General features: G+C 41.0%; 1 protein-coding gene across 1 annotated transcript in view; it reads right to left on the bottom strand.

Annotated features, from left to right (window-relative positions):
* Positions 1-17,342, bottom strand: part of MFSD14B (major facilitator superfamily domain containing 14B) — a 28,959-nt gene extending 11,617 nt beyond the window's left edge. The window contains exons 1-5 of the mRNA XM_064642790.1: positions 17,091-17,342; positions 6,069-6,164; positions 3,527-3,589; positions 2,280-2,407; positions 1,347-1,461 (exon numbers count right to left, since the gene is read on the bottom strand). Coding sequence (XP_064498860.1) covers positions 1,347-1,461; positions 2,280-2,407; positions 3,527-3,589; positions 6,069-6,164; positions 17,091-17,273 — 585 coding nt within the window. The 5' untranslated portion in view covers positions 17,274-17,342. The remainder of the gene's footprint in view (positions 1-1,346; positions 1,462-2,279; positions 2,408-3,526; positions 3,590-6,068; positions 6,165-17,090) is intronic.
* Positions 17,343-19,314: the final 1,972 nt, after the last annotated feature.

Genomic DNA, 19,314 nt, shown 5'->3' with positions numbered 1-19,314 from the left:
TGCTGGATGAAGTATTAAATAACCTGCACTGCCTTTAACAGCACTGCATGTTTTGCTTGTGGAAGTTAAGGGGTGTGTTGTTACATATGCCCTCTCTGCAGGTGAAGTGTCAAATTGTTATGGTGTTCCTATGAGTGCCCAGCACGCTGTTCATTGCCTGAACTCTGTGTCTTGAGGCATGGTTCATTCCTTTACCAACCGCTTCACACTAACCAGTGTCCTGGGATAAAAAATGTTTTCCCCTGGAGTTAGAAAAGTGGTTAACCCCGGGGGGTGGTGTTCCTGGTGTGCCAGGGCCAATCAGAAGCTACATTTCGCTACCGTAAAAATCAACACACGGCACAGGCCGGAAGAGAAGGAAGTTGAGGTAGTTGAAAAAGGAGGCAGCCATGGTCTGAGCCACGAGGAGAGAGGGGCCAGCGAGCCCCGCTGGGGACCAAAGTCCCCAGCCCCCTGTCTGGGGGCTGCAGGAGCTTGGGACAGTATTGATCTGGGCCAAGTACTGTAGCTGAGAACTGGAGGAAATTTCCTTGCTGTGAGTGGGCAGCAGAAGATGGAAAAGCGGCGGCAGAGGCAGCGCTGAGCGGAGAGCTGTGGCTGAGAGCCAAGAGATAACAGCAGCAGAGATGGCACAGAGCCGGCTGGGAGAGACGCAGAGATGTCCTGCAAGGAGGGAGAGCTGCAACAGAGCGGAGAAAACTCAATGAAGAGTGTTTTGGGGGTAAGATTGAATTAAATCTCCCCAAAACCCCTTTCAGAGACCCTCTTTTGGAAAGAGAGGTGGACTTCTATTTGAAGAGAGTTCTGAAATGCAGCAGCACCAGAGAGGAGGAGGAGTGAAAGTCTCTAAGGAATTCCCCTGAAGGCTCGGGCTCGAGGGATTGGGATCTTCACAAAGTAAGAACAGAAAAATTCTGACTACAATACTCAAATCTGCTGCCTTAAAAATAAAGGACATTAACTAATACACAGAAACTAATTTGAAGGAACTGTGCCCTGGAAAGTGACAAAAGGACTTTTTTCTTCCTGGACTCTTGTTGAAGAAAAAGAGAAATTTAATCTAATGTAAATATATTATTTCATCGTAGAAGAGATAGTTGTTACCTCCATATATGTATGTAAATAAACCTTGTAAGTATTTTCCCCTTCCCCTAATGCTGAGTAGCTGTGTTTTGTCTGAAAACCCCTCATATTGAAGCAAATTGTGAGAGGGGGGCTTGAACTTGGAAATTGGATTTTTGAGGGGTCTCAAACCACCACAACCAGAAAACAATCTGTGCATCAAAACACCAGTTCAACAGGGAGGTCATAATCTGACCCTTTTTTCAAAGTTTAGCATATCTTACCAGTCCATAGGCTGTAGTTCTTTCATGTTCTTGTGTTACATCAGCTACATAGGCAAATATTACGGAAAAGGTAACAGAAAAGATTCCAGATACCGAAATCATCGCGAAGTACCACCTAAAAATTTAAGAGCAACAACCAGAAAGTTTGAGCTAAGATTTCTTGCTTTTTATCTTACTAATAAGCAAGTTTGTATTTAAGCTTAAGAGAAGTGCTCCTCGAGAACTAAAATAGAGCTTTCGTGGAGATGAATGTTTGTGCAATCTCACTTAAATATTGGAAAACAGCATCTCAATTTTTTATGTTCCCCTGTCTACATCAGCCTAAAAGAAGTGGCCCCTGTAGGACATGAAGGGATTTTTACACTCTCAAGTTTAAGTTCAGAAAAACAAACTATTTTAGAACTAATTTTCTCAGTCAGTTAAGGAATAAACTACCACAAAATGCTGTGGAAGCTGAACTCTGAATACATTCCATGCACATGAAGTTCTTTTGTAATCTCACAAGTTTCACAATTAATGTAAATGAAACTGAAGTTTTAACTGAGGGGTATTGACTTTGAAACAAAGTCCTAATCAAAGAGATAGAAGATCTCATTTGCAGCAATTATACTTTTCTGTGGCAAATCAATGCTAAGGTTCATTTAGATTTAAAAACATGTTTATTACTGTCAGTCATCAAGGGGATCAAACTGGCAGCTGAGCTTAAAACTGAGCTAGACAGGACTATCAAATCCTTGTGTGAATACAGTTACTAAATCACATTTCATTATTTCCACTTCTAAGATACTCACTCAGTTTTAACACCTCTTAAACAGAAAAGTTCCAGAATAATGCAGTCATATCTTGAAAAGAAAGCTGCTTTCCTGTCTTACTGTCCCTTTCCCATCTATCCAAACTACTCCTCTGCTCTACTGACAAGTCTGTACCACTTACCATGGGCTTATTCGCATTAGTGGAATTGGGACACAGGTGAAGAAAACTGTAAGAAGAAGAAAAGATTTCCTCCCCCATGCATCCGAGAGAGCACCTATTAGAGGAGCACTGAGAAAGGACAAGAAACCCTGGGACAGAAGAAAAACAATTATTATGTCTATATATACATTTCCAAGGCCCACTTTAACCACCATATAAGGAAGGACTAAAATTTAAAATTGATTTGAAATTAAACACAAAGTTGTCGATAACTGAAAATGTACACAATTTTTTCTACAGTCTAGTTTTCTGTGATTCTGATGTTTTATGTTCCAAATCTATTAAACCCCAGTGAATTTAAAAAAAGAAGAAAAGAAACAGCATATGTTTTTTCAAGATGCATTTAATTCAATATAGAAGTATCACAGATTGAAAAACCTTCTTTAAAATCTCCAAAATACAGTCTAGTTCCACTCTTCTATCAAGAGACTTCATGCTAGATTTCAAATCCAAGTTCCTCTCTAACTGAAGGATCTTTTGGATTGTTCTAAGAGACAGTTTTGGGTAACGCTAACTGTTCTCTGAAACAAATTTAAGATAACACTTATTGCTTTATATCAAGTATTCATCGTGTACAGTACATCTGTACACTGCAAGAACTACAAGGATCACTTGAGCAAGCTTGGCAACTTGAGATTATGGGACACCATTATGATATTCCACTGGCAAAGGTCAGAGTTAGATGTACAGGATCACTGATAAGGATCAAATACTAGATTTTTCAGCACTTCATGAAGACCTAGAGTCTAGGCCTTCATCTCAAATCTGTTCTGTGTTACACAGAATTAAAATAAGTAAAGGACTTCTTAAGCTTGTTAACTGCAGAACTTTAGCTTAGAAGAACATTTTCCGCCAAATCAGTATTTTGTTCACTCATCAATCCAACTCTGCTGTAAGTGCAAACCTCAGTAAATGCATGGTTCTGTACACTGGAAGTCTACTCCAGCTAACTTCAGTGTACCTCTGTTATTGAAATATAGTCACTCTCAAGTTCAACATAAGTGTACAGACTACTGCACTGAAGCCCTGTTCCGCCAAATCCTTATAAAGTAAGTGCCTCCAACTACAAAGATTATTTATATGCATACTGAGAAAGCCATTTTGTAAGTTTGTTTTGTTTTGTAAGTTCTTATGGAGAATTCAGGTGAGACAAGTAAAATACAAGAACACACACAATATTTAGGTCAAAGATTTTAAAAAGATCTTACCTTAAAACCTTGAATAAGACCATTCATTAAAAATGTATGATGGGGAAATGTTTCATGTAAGACCTGACAAGAAAAAAAAAAAAATTATTTGGATCAGGAGAGACAGAATAAAGTTGATTCCAAGTTTAAATTTGATTTGTAAAACAGGATAGCTCTATGTGAACTTTTATCTTATGCAAAATAAAAACTAAAAAAAAAAAAAAAAAATCCCAGAAAAAATTATACTTCCTATTTGTCTACATAAGAAATTATTAAAATAAAAAAAGAGGATCAATGTGAGCAAAAAGCATCTTTGTGCAGTAAAAACTACAAAATTTTTGATATAGCTAATTCCTTCAAAAGGTTGACTCAAACATTGTCAATGTTTAGGAGTGAAAATGAGATTTGTCTAACTTACACTGATGAGGAAAAAAGAGTTACATATTCACAACTGATGAACAAGTAGATACTTATAAATACTAGCAAGAGTTCTGGGTGTTTAAATACAGCTATAAATTCATTTAAGGTGCTTTACCAGCAGCCTTAATTCAAGGGCAAGTTAATCTACACTAAACAGATTTACCATAAATATGCAAGAGAGTTAAGGGGCCTCACAGGTGCTACAGGGTCGATTAAAAAAAGTTATTGAAGTGATCAAAGCAAGTATGCAGACAAAATTCAAATTCATTTGCTCTTTATTTAGAGGTAGTGCCACCAACTACAAAAATTATTTATATGCATACTGAGAAAGCCATTAGCCTGAAGAAACAGAATACTGCAGTGTCACTGAAAAGTGTCAGCATCATTTTTCAAGGATGACTGGGATTCTCAAATCATACGCTTAATAAAGGTGGTGGTTCTCATATTAACAACTGGTCCGATAATTCTTCTCATTTATACACCTTTTCCCTTCTGGTGTCATCATTTGGTTAGATATTTAAAACAATTTTTCACCTGTTAAGATTACTGATCTGATTATATGAATCGAAGAAAAAAGTCAGGGTTCAAATTAGAGATCCAAAAGCAGACGTCTTCTAAGTTAAAAAAAAAAAAAAAGAGAGAGCAGGAAACTCAGAGTTTCCTCATCTAATTATCTTTCTGTGAAGTGTATCTTTCTGTTCAAGTTTTTGAGATTAATTTCTGTAACGTTATAGATTAGAGAAACGAAAGTTGACAAGCTGGTAGAGGGAACTGCTTTACTCAAGTTCTACCAATAGATACATATTAAAAAAAAATCATATTGAAGACAGAACATGTCAGTAAGTGATTAATATTGCTTATGGTGATTTACTAACATTGGCATACAAGTACATAAATAAAAGTAATGAGCACAAACTTTGGGCCGTCTGTGACCAAAAAAGCCTTTGTGTGCTTTACAAACACTTTAAATCTTTTCTTCTCCAAATACAGTGTCATGTAACAAACAGTATAGCTTTGCTGACAGATGCCAAAAGAAGTGAAAAAGCAATTTAAAAAATTAACTTTAAATAATCTCAGCTATTTTAGAATACATGCAATTTATTTTCATAATACACAACATTTTAATAAGACTGAACGTTGACAATGACCTGGAGAATCATGACAGAACCAAAAAAAATAAGAAGTGTCAGGCTTGGGCAAGTTGAAGTTGAGCGCTTTGGTTAAGAAAAAAGCAAAGGGAAAAAATAAAAAAGAAATAAGAAAGACCACCCAGTAAGCTTGCCCATATTTTGACACTGGCAGGACATCATGACAGGATGGTCATTAATGAGACACCTGCATTACAGAAATGGGTTAACTGTTTTATATGGACTTTTTTATTATCAAGCTATGTTCAGTGGTTGTCTTTAGGAAGGTTAGACAAACACACTTCAAGAGTTATGCAGATTATTTTATTTGAAGTTTGGGGAAGAAAAATAATTAACTCTTTCAATGCCACAAAACTTTGCTCGTCATGTGTTCAAAGTGCTCTCAGATATTAACTGATGAAAACCTGGACTAATAGACTTTTGATGGCTTCTGTCTGGCAGGCCCCATTTCAATGAATGAGATCCATGTCTTCAGATGAAATGGTTCATATCCTATCACCAAACACAAATTATGTGTTTATCTGGCAAACAACGTAATTCCAGAACAGATTAAATACTTATGAAATCCATGTCTTACATGAATGCCTTTACATTTTACTTTCAGTTACTTGCTGGTAACACAGCCAGACCACAACAATGAACACAGTTTATTCAATCGTCACAACTGGAAGATGAATTGAACTACGAAGTCTTAAAAAAACAGAATTTCCAGAGATACTTCTATCAACAAACTAAACTGATGTTACTCTAAAAGGCAAGTAAAAGAGCAGTACAGCATATTGCTAATTTATTTTCTACTACCTTTCAGTCTTTCAGCAGTCCAGATCTCAGCTGTAGTATATTAACTAGTGCACAGTGTTGAATGCTAAGACTTCTGGAATTCAGGTAATGAGATAGGCAGGAAATGCAAAACAAATTAAAACCCAAACCCCTAGGAATTAGGAAACTAACATTTGTCATTATTGCCAAGATAACAGTTGATGAATGATACTTACTGTTAGCATTGGAGTTGTCAAGAGTCCCCAAGCAAAGAATTCCAGAAATATGACCACCACTGCATGGTACACACTTGGCCTGCCAACACCTTGTTGCTAAGAGAGAAAAACACATGCAGTGGTTGTAGACATCCAGTTCATTACACCTGCAAACATCTCTTACAAACACGTTTTGAGCATAACCAGTTTTCAGGATGACCTACAAACCAAGCCCTTGGAAACAACAATAAGCCAAAAAAAGGGAGGAGAAAAACTATTATGAAACAAATAAAGATATCCAGGGAACTTGAAAAAGTTTGTTCCCTCAAGTTCTTCCTGATTGAAGAGAATTATTTGCTGCGTTCCTGACACTGCCTGTACTGCTCTCACTTTCAGTATGCCTTTAGGCTTCCTTCCTCTTGGGCATTATTCACAACCCTTCCACAGCAGAGTGACAAATGGTATACCTCTCCCTGCTACCCCCACAAGTGACAACAAAACAGATCCACTTTATGAAGGTCACAGCGCTGTTTCACCAAAACTACAACTATGCACATAATCAGAAGAGCAACTGGTTTTGTATTTGAAAACATCAAAGTACGAGAAAATAAAGGGCTACTTATGCCAGAGACTGAGGACCTATTCTACGGGTCAACAATCCCAGAAAGAATTAGCAAACTGTTGAAGTGCTCATGATTCTGTGAAACTGCTGCCATTCAAGAGCCAAGGACTGGATCCCAGACAAAACATCTGGAATCTTTTTATTCAGACAAAATGTGCAGAACCCTTGGGTAAAGCATATTTAACCAGAATTGCTGTTTTCTTTTTTTTTTTTATTCCAAAGCAGAGTTAAGCAGAACTGCTGAACAACCTAGTGGCCTTCAATGCAGTGACAGCAACGATGGACAAGGGGAGACCAAGAGACGTCATCTACCTTGACTTCTGTAAAGGCTTTTGATGCATTCCCACATGACATCCTTATCTCCAAACTGGTGACACATGGATTTAAGGCACCAACTATTCCATGGATAAAGAATTGGCTGGATGGATGCAGCCAGAGAGTTGTGGTCCATGGCTCTATGTCCATGTGGAGGCTGGCAACAACCAGTGTCCCTCAGGGCTCCGCCTCAGGACCAGTTCCCTTTAATATCTTCATCAGTGACACAGCCTGTGAGATCAAGAGCAGTGCAGCTGACACAACAGAAGGAAGGGATGCCATCCAGAGGGACCTGGACAAACTTGAGAAGCAGGCCCACAAGAACCTCATGAAGCTTATCAAGTCCAGGTGTAAGGTAGTGCACCTGGGTCAAGGCAACCCCAGACAAGAACACATTCTGGAGGAGAAGTCACTGAGAGCAGCCCTGCAAGGAAAGACTTGGGGTTTCTCATGGCTGAGAAGCTGGACATAAGCTGGCAATATGCACTCACAGCCCAGAAGACCAAATGCACCCTGGGCTGCATCAAAAGAGAAGTGGCCAGCAGGTCAAGGATGGGATTTCTGACCCTCTGCTCTGCCCTTGTGAGACCCCACCTGGAGCACTGTGTCCAGGTCTGGGGTCCTGCACAGAACACACAGGAACTTGTTGAAGTGGGTCCAGAGGAGGGACACAAATATGAGGAGCACCCCTCCTACAACGACAGGCTGAAAGAGCTGGGGTTGTTCAGCCTCCAGGAAGAGAAGAGAAGGCTCTGGGGAGACCTCATTGTGGCCTTTCACTACCTAAAGGGGTCTTATAAAGGGAGAGTGACTTTTTACACAGGCAAAAAGTGATAGGGCAAGGGCAAACAATTTTAAAGCAAAGGAGGAGAGACTGAGACTAGATGTTGGGCAGAAATTCTTTACTCAAAGAGTAACGAGGCACTGAACAGGCTGCCCACAGAAGTTGTGGATGCCTCATACTTAGAAGCGTTCAAGGTCAGGCTGGACGAGGCCCTGAGCAACCTATCTAGTGTGTGGAATCTCTCCCCATTGTGGAGGGTTTGGAACTAAATGATCCTTAAGGTCCCTTCCAACCCAAAGCATTCTATGATTGTTTCATTTATATCTTCCCATTGCCTGTTTTACACAGGTTTTGTGGTCTGAAATTACTCTTTCTCTTTCCCCTAACACCTGTGCCACAAAAGATTGTTTTTCAGTGTTTCCAGCTATTCCAAAGCCATTACACTCCAAGAGGATTTGGCAATTCTTAGAAAGGAGCAGTACAGGATTCTCAGCTAGTACTCCCAGAGATACCTGAGGTTTATTCAAAATATAAAAGAACATGTCTTTTGTTGTGCAACATAATAATTCAGGATTAAGTTGAAGAGACATCATCCAGTGACAAGTATCAACCAGACTCTCATTTCAGCACGTGGAGAGTAGGGGGAGCATGAAACTCAGGGTCTTCCATTGAACCTCAAAAAAAGTCAAGACGGTCTATGGTGAAGGAGGAGCAGAGACACCTTTGGAGTTTCTCCCCTACTCAGTAAAGTTTATCCAAATTGGTAGAAATTACAGGTTTAGAAAATGCTTGTACTACAAGATTCCTTTAAGCTAACAGATTATAGCAAAAAAATGTAAAGAAATCCCTATAGTCTAAGCAGTCTAAATGCCTAGACCTCTAATAATTTTTAGATCTATCAGAATTTATCAAAACCTGTAACAGTAGTGTATCCTACCTAATATGATTCAATTTACTTTTTACATTGCAGCTTGCTTCAAACTGCGAGGATTTGAAGAAAAGAGGTTTTTTTCTTCTGGAAAACAATATAATATCATGCATAAAAGATTATCTCTGGGAGTCTAATAACTTTCAAGCATTATTAACATTTCTCCATAGATTACCATGCAATTTTAAATCTCTAAATAACAAAGATTCCAAAGATTATGGCAGTAAAAAATTCTTCCTCATATAAGAAGTGTGCAAGTACTTCTATATAACGTAACAGGATAACAATTTTAAGAGTATTTTTTTGACAATATGTATGTCAGCCAGACTAGCACTTAACACTGATTACACTGAAGTCTGAATATCCCTTCCACAATGGTTTCCTCTGGAAAAAGCAAATTTTATAGTATGGAGTGGGTAAGGGACTCCCTGGACTTTCTCCTGCCTCTACTTCTCTCACACCCTTATATCACTAAACACGATGCTGGACATCTGCTCTGTATTCAGCAAACATTTTTAATGCTACTAAAAATAAAGTTTTGGTCTGTTTGTGGATTTTTTAATAATGTTATTACATGCACATTTGATCTGAGATTTACATGATTTAATAGAAAGATGATGTACACACATACTGCGTGCATGTTTTTAACTCAGAAGTCATTTTAAAAACTATTTTTGTTGCTCTGAGCCTCCGTGAGTCTTTCCTGGAGATCAAAATAGTCTGCAAGTCATTTCTGCAGCACAATGCAGCTTACAGTCAGCTGCATTGAACTACTAAACAAAAAAAAAAACAGAAATCACTTTTTGGATTCGAGACGTGACCTGGAAAAGTAGAATTTAAATCCTGAAAGGAACATGCACCTATCAAAATTAAGACAAGCATTCTATGTCAAATATACTAATAGCTACCAATCTGTGATCCACACAGACTGCAGTTGATGATTTGCAGTTTTCTTTACAGCGTCTTAAACACCTAGATTAATTAAAAAAACCTTGTGCAAATGGCTGTATTGGGAATGCACATGTATCATCTCCACATGACAGACCAGTGTGTGGGCAGAGAAACTATGTATGAACATTATAATTGCTTTTGAATGCAGCTGTTTGTCAAGCTTTTATAATTGCATAATCAATAATGAGCAGAACATTACTTAATCTCAAATGCTTAACAATACAAGTTTAAGACCATCATTATAAAATCTGAAGTCCTAAAAGTTCTAACAAAACACCTGCTGTTTCTCCAGTTTTACACTTTTGCTCCTTCTGTGCCTCTTTTCACTATCCAATTCTAAAAAGAACTTATTTTTATTTCTGCCGTTATTGAGTCAGAATAAACCCAAAAGTTAATTTGAAGGTAACATGGATACTACTGGGAGGCAATACAATTATTTTTTTTTCAAAGCTGTTCAACAGCTGTTGAACATTAATAAATCCATAAGACGATGTCAGAATCAAAAATCCAGCTGGCAAGAACTGCTAATAGGAGGGGGGGGAGGTATCAGTAAGAATACCTTATCTTAGACATTCTGAAGAACAGCTAGTACAATTCATCCTAAAACACTCAAGACCAACATGCAATATTACAGTCAGTCCCGGATCTCCAGAGCAAAGCTGGAATTGACAGTATTCATTTATTCACACATTTTTAGGTAACTATTTATCTGTTGATTTAAATCTGTAATTTAATTAGTAAAATTGTTAGAATGGCTGCAAAAGAACTAGAACATCAATTTCAAACGTGCTTAAATGTTTGTGTCTCTTAGGAAATGTGCTTATTTCAGAAAAAAATCACTTCTCACTGTTAAAATCCCGAAGTCCTCCAGAGCAGCTTTTCAAACTTTTCATATTTTGATGAAGGCCATATAGTCTAGCCACGCAAATTAAGCAAAAGATTCAACTGGATAAATACAGCATGCTTTTTTGCTTCCATGAGGGCGAAGCAGCAGAGCCTGCTGCCCACAAAGCTGGATGCAAGTTCTCCATCCTCGAAGGGTTTGTTTCAATATTCACCTGGAAAAGCCCCAGGCAACCTGCCCTCACAGCTGATCCTGTCCTGAAGGGGAAGGGATCTCCCTAAAGTACCTTTACAGTCAAATAATCCTATTAGCTCTCAAGCAGATAAAAACCAAACTCAAGCTGAACTTCTGAATTGACAAACCACAGGAACTTGCCTTTCTCCCCCCCTCACACCATCCTCTGGAAATTCTTTCCCACCAGGAAATGGGGTCTCTTAGGAGAGCCTGCTAGCTGCTAATTTACTTCCAGCACAACACACTTTGCAAACAGCACTTACTGTCCTTCTGTAACATATGCATTAGGATAACAAATTTTCTTACTTTCTCTTTTTTAAAAAGTGCCTACAGAAACATTTCCCCCCCACAAAAATTAACTGGTACAAGTGCTTATTTTTCACACTACCACCTGCACTGCAGTCCACTATGTCAACTCTCATGTTTTCAAGAAAACAAAGAACTGAACTAACAGCATCAGAAAAACATCTTGAGAAACATGCTTTCATGTATGAATCATTCATATCTTGAAGATCATGCCAAATTATAAAGTGCATTCACTTTCCAATATTTTGTTAGTTTCCCCCCAAAATTCAATCATTTCAAATGCAAACTTTTCCTGGTAGGCCTCTCTACATGACTATTTAATCATTTGAGCTTATTCTTGCACAAATAGTATGCTCCAATCCATCCCACTACATTACAGATTCTCTTTTTGTCCACACATATTAGCCAGGTAGCTTTCTAGGGATACTGCATGTTTATCTCTTGCTAGTGTCTTATTCTCTTTAATTTTCAAACAGAAGTATTTTGGATCAACATTAATTCCAACTGTTTCCCACAAATGCTCCATTTGTCAAAACTGGCAAAAATTCAGTAGAAAAAAAACCCACAGAGCACAAATGAAAGCACTTTCCAAACCAGTACAGCATTTTAGACATGCCTTGTGAACTGCAATATAAATCACAACTAGTTCGGGTTATACATTGTCCAAACTCGTATTTCACTTGCAAAAGAAATACCTTCAGCAGATCTCTCTCTGGATTGTAAGATCGTGATGTGCTCTCTCAAGAAAAAGCTAAATCATATTACACAGGTTTGGAGTATCAGAGCCACAATTTGTTCAAAGAGGAAAGTCTGTGCAGATTTTGTAAAGAGAAGCTGTCCCTAAAAAAGATCCTGGAGTTCTCAAACGAACATGTATAGATAAGGGAGATCACATTAATAAGCTTCCTGGAAATTCAGCGAACATACTCAAAGACACTCACCAAAGGCTCTTAAAGCAAGCAAACTCTTCACAGGAATTAAAAAGAAAATACATAAACAAAAAACAAAGGGAGTTACCAGACCAGTCCCAGTGCTCTGTCCTAGCAGCTATGTAGTTCAGTACATTCATAACTGAGCTGAAAAAAAGGGTAAAAGCAAAGTGACAAAGTTCACTGATGACAAAACACAACTCACATTGGAAAAGTTATAAGGCAATGGTGAAGAACAACAAAAGTCGATGGCAGATTGAAATTAATGTAGCTGAATTTAACCAATCCAAGCATGAAAAAAGAATTTTTTATTTCCACATATAGGATGACTACTATGTAGGAATGTGATCCTGGAGAAAACAAGTCAATGAAAGACGCGAGTTCAGCATTCAGCAGTGGTTTACTAAAGTGTATTCAAACATATATCCTGACAGGAAAAGATTATCACTCTGTTACTGCATAAACGCGTGATGTGCCTGCCTTGCTAACCCTCTACTTCTTGTGTCCAAAAAGATCCTCCTCTTATCCCATGACTGTTTGTTTTGTTCAGAAGTTTTAAGCAATACACATTACTGAATGTCTATTTTACAGAAGCACAGGAGGCACACAGAAAGAAAAAGGACACTGCCAAAGGTATAGAGGAATGCCAAAGCAGCTTCCTCCAAGCTGCAGTCAGAATAGCTGCAGATACAACTGGGATTCATTGAACTGGGAGTGTCATGAAGGGTGTGGCAAAACAATTGTCACTGCCTTCTTATACAAAGATACAGGAAAATAAGTGGAACTTCACATAATTTACACTTGGTGTCTAAAACGTCTTATGCTTCCTCCTGGGAATACATTCCTATTTAAGTTTAGGCTTGATAAGCTTATGAAGCAGGAATCTTCTAAGGCACATAAAACATGAACACCATTTCTGGTTGTCTTCACAGCTGAGGCCACTGAGGGAGGAAGACCAACCAACCAACCAATTGCCATACACCCTGCCACATTCTGAAAGCTCAGCTTTAGACAGTAGTAATTGCCTAATTAAACTACTTCTTACAGAAATAACATATAACCAGCATATCACACTACACCAAATAACAAGCTGATTTATCTATTACTGAAGTTTTCTTCCTAAAATACAGAAAGACATATGACACTGAGAATTCCTCTAAAAAGCACCCACTGCTTAGTTAATTCACGTGCTTCTCCGTGGGGCAGATTACTCAAGCTCATTGTGCAGTGGGAAGGGTTGGATCTCCAGTACTAAATTACAAGTCATGGTCGTACAAAGCTTCTGTTGCTCTAGCCTAGTGTACTTCTGAACATAAAAACTTCCACACTCACAGAACTTGGAGGATCAGTAACAGTAGACTCATAACAGCAAAACTGTCCTCTCAGTATAAATATAAGCCAGAGTGGTTTGTTTTCAAAGACAGCAGCTAATCACTCCTGCAACAGTTCAGACTCAGCGTCAATTTAACGTGATGGGAAGATTCGGAATTACACTGGCAACCTTGAGAAGGCAATACTGTTCATCTCTAATTATTCAGATTTAACATAAAAAATAACTTGTGTGGGACTCAATACCCAAACTGACAGCTGAACAATGTGTTTACTACTAGCAGTCCAATTTAAATCCTACAAGCGAGAAATTTAAGAAACCAGCTTACTGAACTCAGAGCTGTTTCAGAAAAGTCTCCTAACATTAAATTATGCTGCCTCGGTTTCACTGTAGTGTATTTTTTATGAAATATCAAAAAGAAAAATGCTAGCACTAAGGGTGAGAGCCTGTAACTTATAGCTGAGTAAAATAGCTTAAATAACAAAGGCTGACATACTTCCAACATGTACAGTTCAGAATGCTTTCATTATGTTTCTAAAAAACATAAAGGTCTTGGGCTTCAAAATAGCTGGGGCATTTTATAGTGCACAAGAACATTAAACTAACATGTGATTAATTCCCAAAGAGGTACACGGGTGTGACTTCTCTGATATCCCATTTGGGGACTTCTCCCATAGAAGCACTTGACTTAGACAGTACGGCACTGTATTTTGTTGCAAAGCTTCCTTAGTGTGGCATTATTTTACCAACAATAGGGTGCATGGAAAGGAAGTGTGTGGGATGAATACTGCCAATGTCACGGTAAGTTTTATACTACCGGTGTTCATAATTTGGATGCAACAGGATTGCATAACCGGTAACAAAATGTCCCACGGCATCATTTATTTCAATTTCTGAAGCTCACTGAAATCATGGTAATACAGCCAATGAAAACTGATTTAATTCCACTGGAACTTACTTAAACATTCTATCGTTTTTACTAGTTTTACATACTAGTAACTCAATTCATAAAAAGTCATTTGTTCAGCATTTATATTATAGTTCTTTGATTCAGTGAAGCCAATGCATTCAACAGGGTAAACTTAGTTACAGAAAAATCAAAAACCAGAAGCTTGTTATGCCCTGGCTCGAGGGGTAAAAGGAGAAAGCCTTGCAGAGACTGACAGACTTGGTCATACTCCTCGTCTTTGTCCTACTGATCTGACATGACAAAAGAGTAAAAACAAAACCAAAAAAATTAAGACATTCTTCAAAGACCAAAGATGCAGCTCACAGAAATTTCACTTCTGTATTTACTTGTTTAGCAGCAGACCAAACGGCAAGCTTCCCCTTTCAGATGTCAGGGATGCACTCCCACTGATACCAAACAGATCTCTGCAACTACACCTAAAGCCGTGATCCAGCCCCTCATATTTTAGTGTGAATAAGTTCTTTCAATGAAGTCTAAGCAGAGAGAGCTATAGCAATGTGACAGCCACATGAGAATCACAGGGAGGTGCAGGAACCGCAGCAACAGAGCAGGAAACAGACTGTTCAGTCAGGAACTGAGATGCAGACCCGAAGATGATGTAAGTATAATTGCACCACTGCTACACCAATGTACAAAAGATAAGGTTAGAGCCCCAAGCCTTTCTCTCTTGTAGGAGATGCTTCACAGGAACACAAAGTCCTCTAAGCGCACAACTAGGAGGGAGGGGGGGCAAAAAATAAACCCAGGAAGCAAAATCTATCATCATTTTATAAAAGCAAGAATTTATATAATTTAGAAGCTAAGTTTTCAAATTGATAGAAGAATGTATTTTAAGTACTCAAAAGCATTCTTTTAACATTTAATCCAACTGTAATAAACATTCCATCCATTAATAAAAGAACAGGTTAGCACCTTTGTCAGTTATGGATTCAATTTCCATTTGAGCTTTCTCAAAGGAGAAAGTCAGAGAAAGAAATCAAAGTTCTTTGATACTTTTTAAAATTTTCCTGCTTCTGCCTTCCATTTCCTATTCTCTGTTCATGCTTAAATAAATGTAACTGGTTTTCTTCTATATACTGGGATCATCCTCTATTTCTTTCACCACATCATCTGAGCTGACAAAAAAGCTTGTATTTCCTAGACTCTTCTAGAGTCATTTTCCTAGTCTGACTTCAGATGGGGTTACTGCATCTTAAACACACTAGAGTCCTTAATGGGAGCTGCTGTACACAAACCTGGAACAGCCAATATACCACACAGCAGACATCAGGTGCACTTCTTGAAGGAGTCAAATCTGATTTTTGAAAGACACAACCACTTCTAAAAAATAACTGAAAGACTCGAACACAGAAATGATGGGTAACAAGAAGCATGAAACAGTCATTTTGGAATTAACTTACAGAAAAATTAATTACTTGACTAACGAATTCCATAGAATAACTTTTTTTTTTTTTTTAACATCCCTTCTGGTTTATTCATGTATTAAAAGTACCTTAACATCTTCATCAAATACGAGTAATGTACAAAGACGTACATGTGTCAAACTGATGGTTTCAAGATTTTTATTTTTTTTTTACATTCTTGAGCTCTAGCCGTGATCATGTTAATCCTACACTGTTAATGCTCAGCTGAACATACTTGCTCACATTCACAAAAAACAGCACACTATCCTCTCTCGGAGGGTAGGCAACACACAGAGCAGACACTGGCTCCCTGACACAAACTTTACATTGTTTTATAACTTTTGGCATCTGCAATGCTTTCAGCGTGCCTTATTTTGTGAGTAAACGAATATTAAATCATTCAGGAACACACGAACGTGAATATATACTCTAAAAAAAGTTATTACTAGATAGCAATTCACGCTGCTAAAAAAACATCGTGTGATTTCATTCAACTTGCCAAAAGAGATGCAGCACGGCAAGGCACTGCCTTCAAAAACTGTCAATGACAGGATCATCTGTTTTGTTACTTTGTGTCTTCGTCTGGGTTCTTCTGCCTCATCTTAAGTTCTGGCCTCACTGCCAACAACACAGGATGGGTTGTATCACCGCAGCCAGGGCCATCCTGCCTGAAACAAGCCACCCGTCCCCACTCCCTGCAGGAAGTGTCATCTCTGGTCTGGTTTCAGGGCACCATGCGAGCACACACGTGTGGAGGGACAGGCTTAAGCCACCAGAAAGACGTTTCTGCTGGGAAGAAATCACGCACCGCTGCCACGCTGACAAACGCAACTTTCCTCAGAGACACTTTCAGGCGAGTGCACAGATCGCTCATCTCCGGCTTCCGTCATTTGCACAAAGGCATTTTAGCGCTTAGTGCGGAGAGACGAAACTGAAAGCGCAGTAAGTCACGAAAGCTGCAGTACTTCAGTTCACAAAGGGGCACCTCCTACAGAGGAAAACTTAAAGCTTTACCTTCCTACCACTGCGGCATCGCTTATTTTGGAAGAAAAACAACTTATTTACGGCCACCTGCTCGCAGGTGCGGCTGCGGGAGGACAAAACTCGTAACGAACGCACCGGGGCGGGGGACGGGAGGGCAGGGCAGGGCCCGGGCTGGCACGGAGCCCTCCGGGAGGGCGCTCCGGGGCTCAGCCGGGGGCAACCAGGGGGTCACCTGCGGGTAACCAGGGGATAACCAGGGGGTAACCAGGGGGTAACCAGGGGGTAACCAGGAGGGCAGCCGGCCCCTCACGGGCGGGGCGGGCGCCGATCCCCGCTGCTCGCACGGCCCGGCCCGGCCCGCACCGCCGCCGCAGGGCCGGCAGGGCCCGCAAGAAGCCGCCGCCGCCGTCCCCAAGGAGCCCCCGGCCCCACCCCGCACTCACCGCGCCGCCACCGCCTGCCTTCAGGCCGACCCTCTTCACCAGCATGATGCAGCCGCCCCACCTGGCGCCGCCGCCGCCGCCCTCCCACGACGACGACGACGACGATGGCGGCGGCGGCAGCGGCGGCTCCTCCTCGTCCTCCTCCGCCTGCCGGGCCGGGGCTGGCGGCGGCTCGGAGCTCATGCCGCTCCCCGCATGGTGCCCGCGCAGGGCCGGGCCGGGCCGGGCGCGGCGGCTCCGGCGCCTCCCCGCCGTGCTGTGGGGGCGCGGCCCCGCCCGCCCGCGGAGCCGCCCCTGAGGCGGGACCGGGGCCGAGCCCTTCGCCGGCCCCCGCCGGGCAGCGCCGGGCCGGGCGCTGGAAAAGGTGCCTCCGAGGTCATGGAGCCCGATCTGCGGTCGAGCACCAAACACGGCAGCTGTACCGCGGCACTGAGTTGCCGAGTGCAGTCTTTCCTTGAATGCCTCCAGGGGTGGTGACTCCACCAGCTCCTCAGGGAACTCATTCCAGTGTCTAATCACCCTTTCTGTGAAGAAGTTCTTCCTAATACTCAATCTAAACCTCCCCTGGCGCAGCCTGAGGCCGTCTCCTCCTGTCCTGTCACTATTTGCCAGGGAAAAGAGGACGATCCGCACCTCTCTACACCTTCCATTCAGGTAGTTTCAGAGAGCAATAAGGTCTCCCCTGAGCCTCCTTTTCTCCAGTTCTCTCAGCCGGTCCTCATAAGACTTGAGCTCCAGACCCTTCCCCAGCTCCACTGCCCTTCTCTGGACTCACTCTAGCACCTCAGTGTCCTTCCTGAATTGAGGGCCCCAGAAATAAAAAGGGAATTCAAGGTACAGCCTTACCAGTGCCGACTTCAGGGAGACAATCACTTCCCCGGTCCTGCTGGCCACGCTGTTTCTGATACAGAAGGTGAATCTCTTCCAAGCTAGTGTCGTGTGTGGCTTTGTTAAACCTTGCTGGGCCCTTCAGTCCTTCATCATCAGGCAAGTACAACGGTGAGCTTGATTTCCTCTCTGCAGTACTGCAAGGCCAGCTCCTTGTCATAAGCAGTGCCCCGGGTTCATCATAGGAGTCAGAACCTGTTACCTCCCAGTGCACTCGATCCCACTCTCCATGTCACTGACAAAGATGTTGAACAGTAGCAGCCCCAACACCGACCCCCAGGGACACCACTCGTCACTGTTCTCCATGTGGACCATCAACCACAACTATTTGCATGCACCCATCCATCCAGTATGCGCTGGGTGGTCCATCCATCAAATCCGTGTCTCTCCAACTTAGAGACAAGGATGTCATGAGCTACAGTGTCAAATGCTTTGTGTAAGTTCAGGTAGACAATGTCAGTTGCTCTGCCCCATCTTCCAATGCTACAGCCTGTCATGGAAGGTCACCGAACTTGTCAGGCATTGTTTTCCCTTAGTAAAGCCACGCTGGCTGTGTTTACCATCTGCCTTAGCATAGTTTCCAGGAGAATCTGCTCCATAGTCTTGCCTGGCACAGAGGTGAGACCGACTGGTCTGTAGTTCCCCAGGTCTTCTGCTTTCTCCTTCTAAAAAAATGGGTGTTATATTCCCCTTTTTCCAGTCATCATGGACTTCACCTGACCACCACAATTTTTAAAAAATGGTGGATAGTGGCTTAGCAACTTCATCTGCCATCTCCCTCAGGACCCTCAGATGAATCTCATCAGGTCCTATGGACTTGTGCACATTCAGGTTCCTTGGAAGGTCTTGACCTTGATCCTCTCGTACAATGGGCTTAGGGTCCCCATTCTCCCAGTCCCTGCAATTGCTTTTTCTGACTTGGGAGGCTTGCGTAGAGCACTTATTGAAGTCTGAGGCACAGAAGTATTAGAGAACCTCACCTTTTTCTTTGTCCAAGGTAGCTGAGTCTGCCTCGGATTAAATGGGATTATCAAGAAGCAAGTTTGAAACAGATGGAAGCAAGTGTTTTTCCAGTCAAATTGTCAGTAATCATGAAAATCATTTCCACAAGATATTTTGGATAAAAAAGTACAAGTGGTTTAAAAGACAATTACATTGTTTTGTGGAAGAAAACTCTCTTAAGGGCTACTAAACCATACAAAGTCCTCCAGTCTGCTAGCTGCACAGACATGGGTGAGTCGGTTGGAAGATCCCTCTGCTGTTCCTCATATTTTCCACTATTTGCATAAGCATAAGCTAATGTTTCAGAACCTGGATAGACATAAGTTTGGTGTAG

Source organism: Pseudopipra pipra, chromosome Z (assembly GCF_036250125.1).
Source record: "Pseudopipra pipra isolate bDixPip1 chromosome Z, bDixPip1.hap1, whole genome shotgun sequence".
NCBI classification, from domain to species: domain Eukaryota; kingdom Metazoa; phylum Chordata; class Aves; order Passeriformes; family Pipridae; genus Pseudopipra; species Pseudopipra pipra.
Note: the sequence above shows the minus strand (reverse complement) of the source record. Positions and strands in the feature narration are given on the sequence as shown.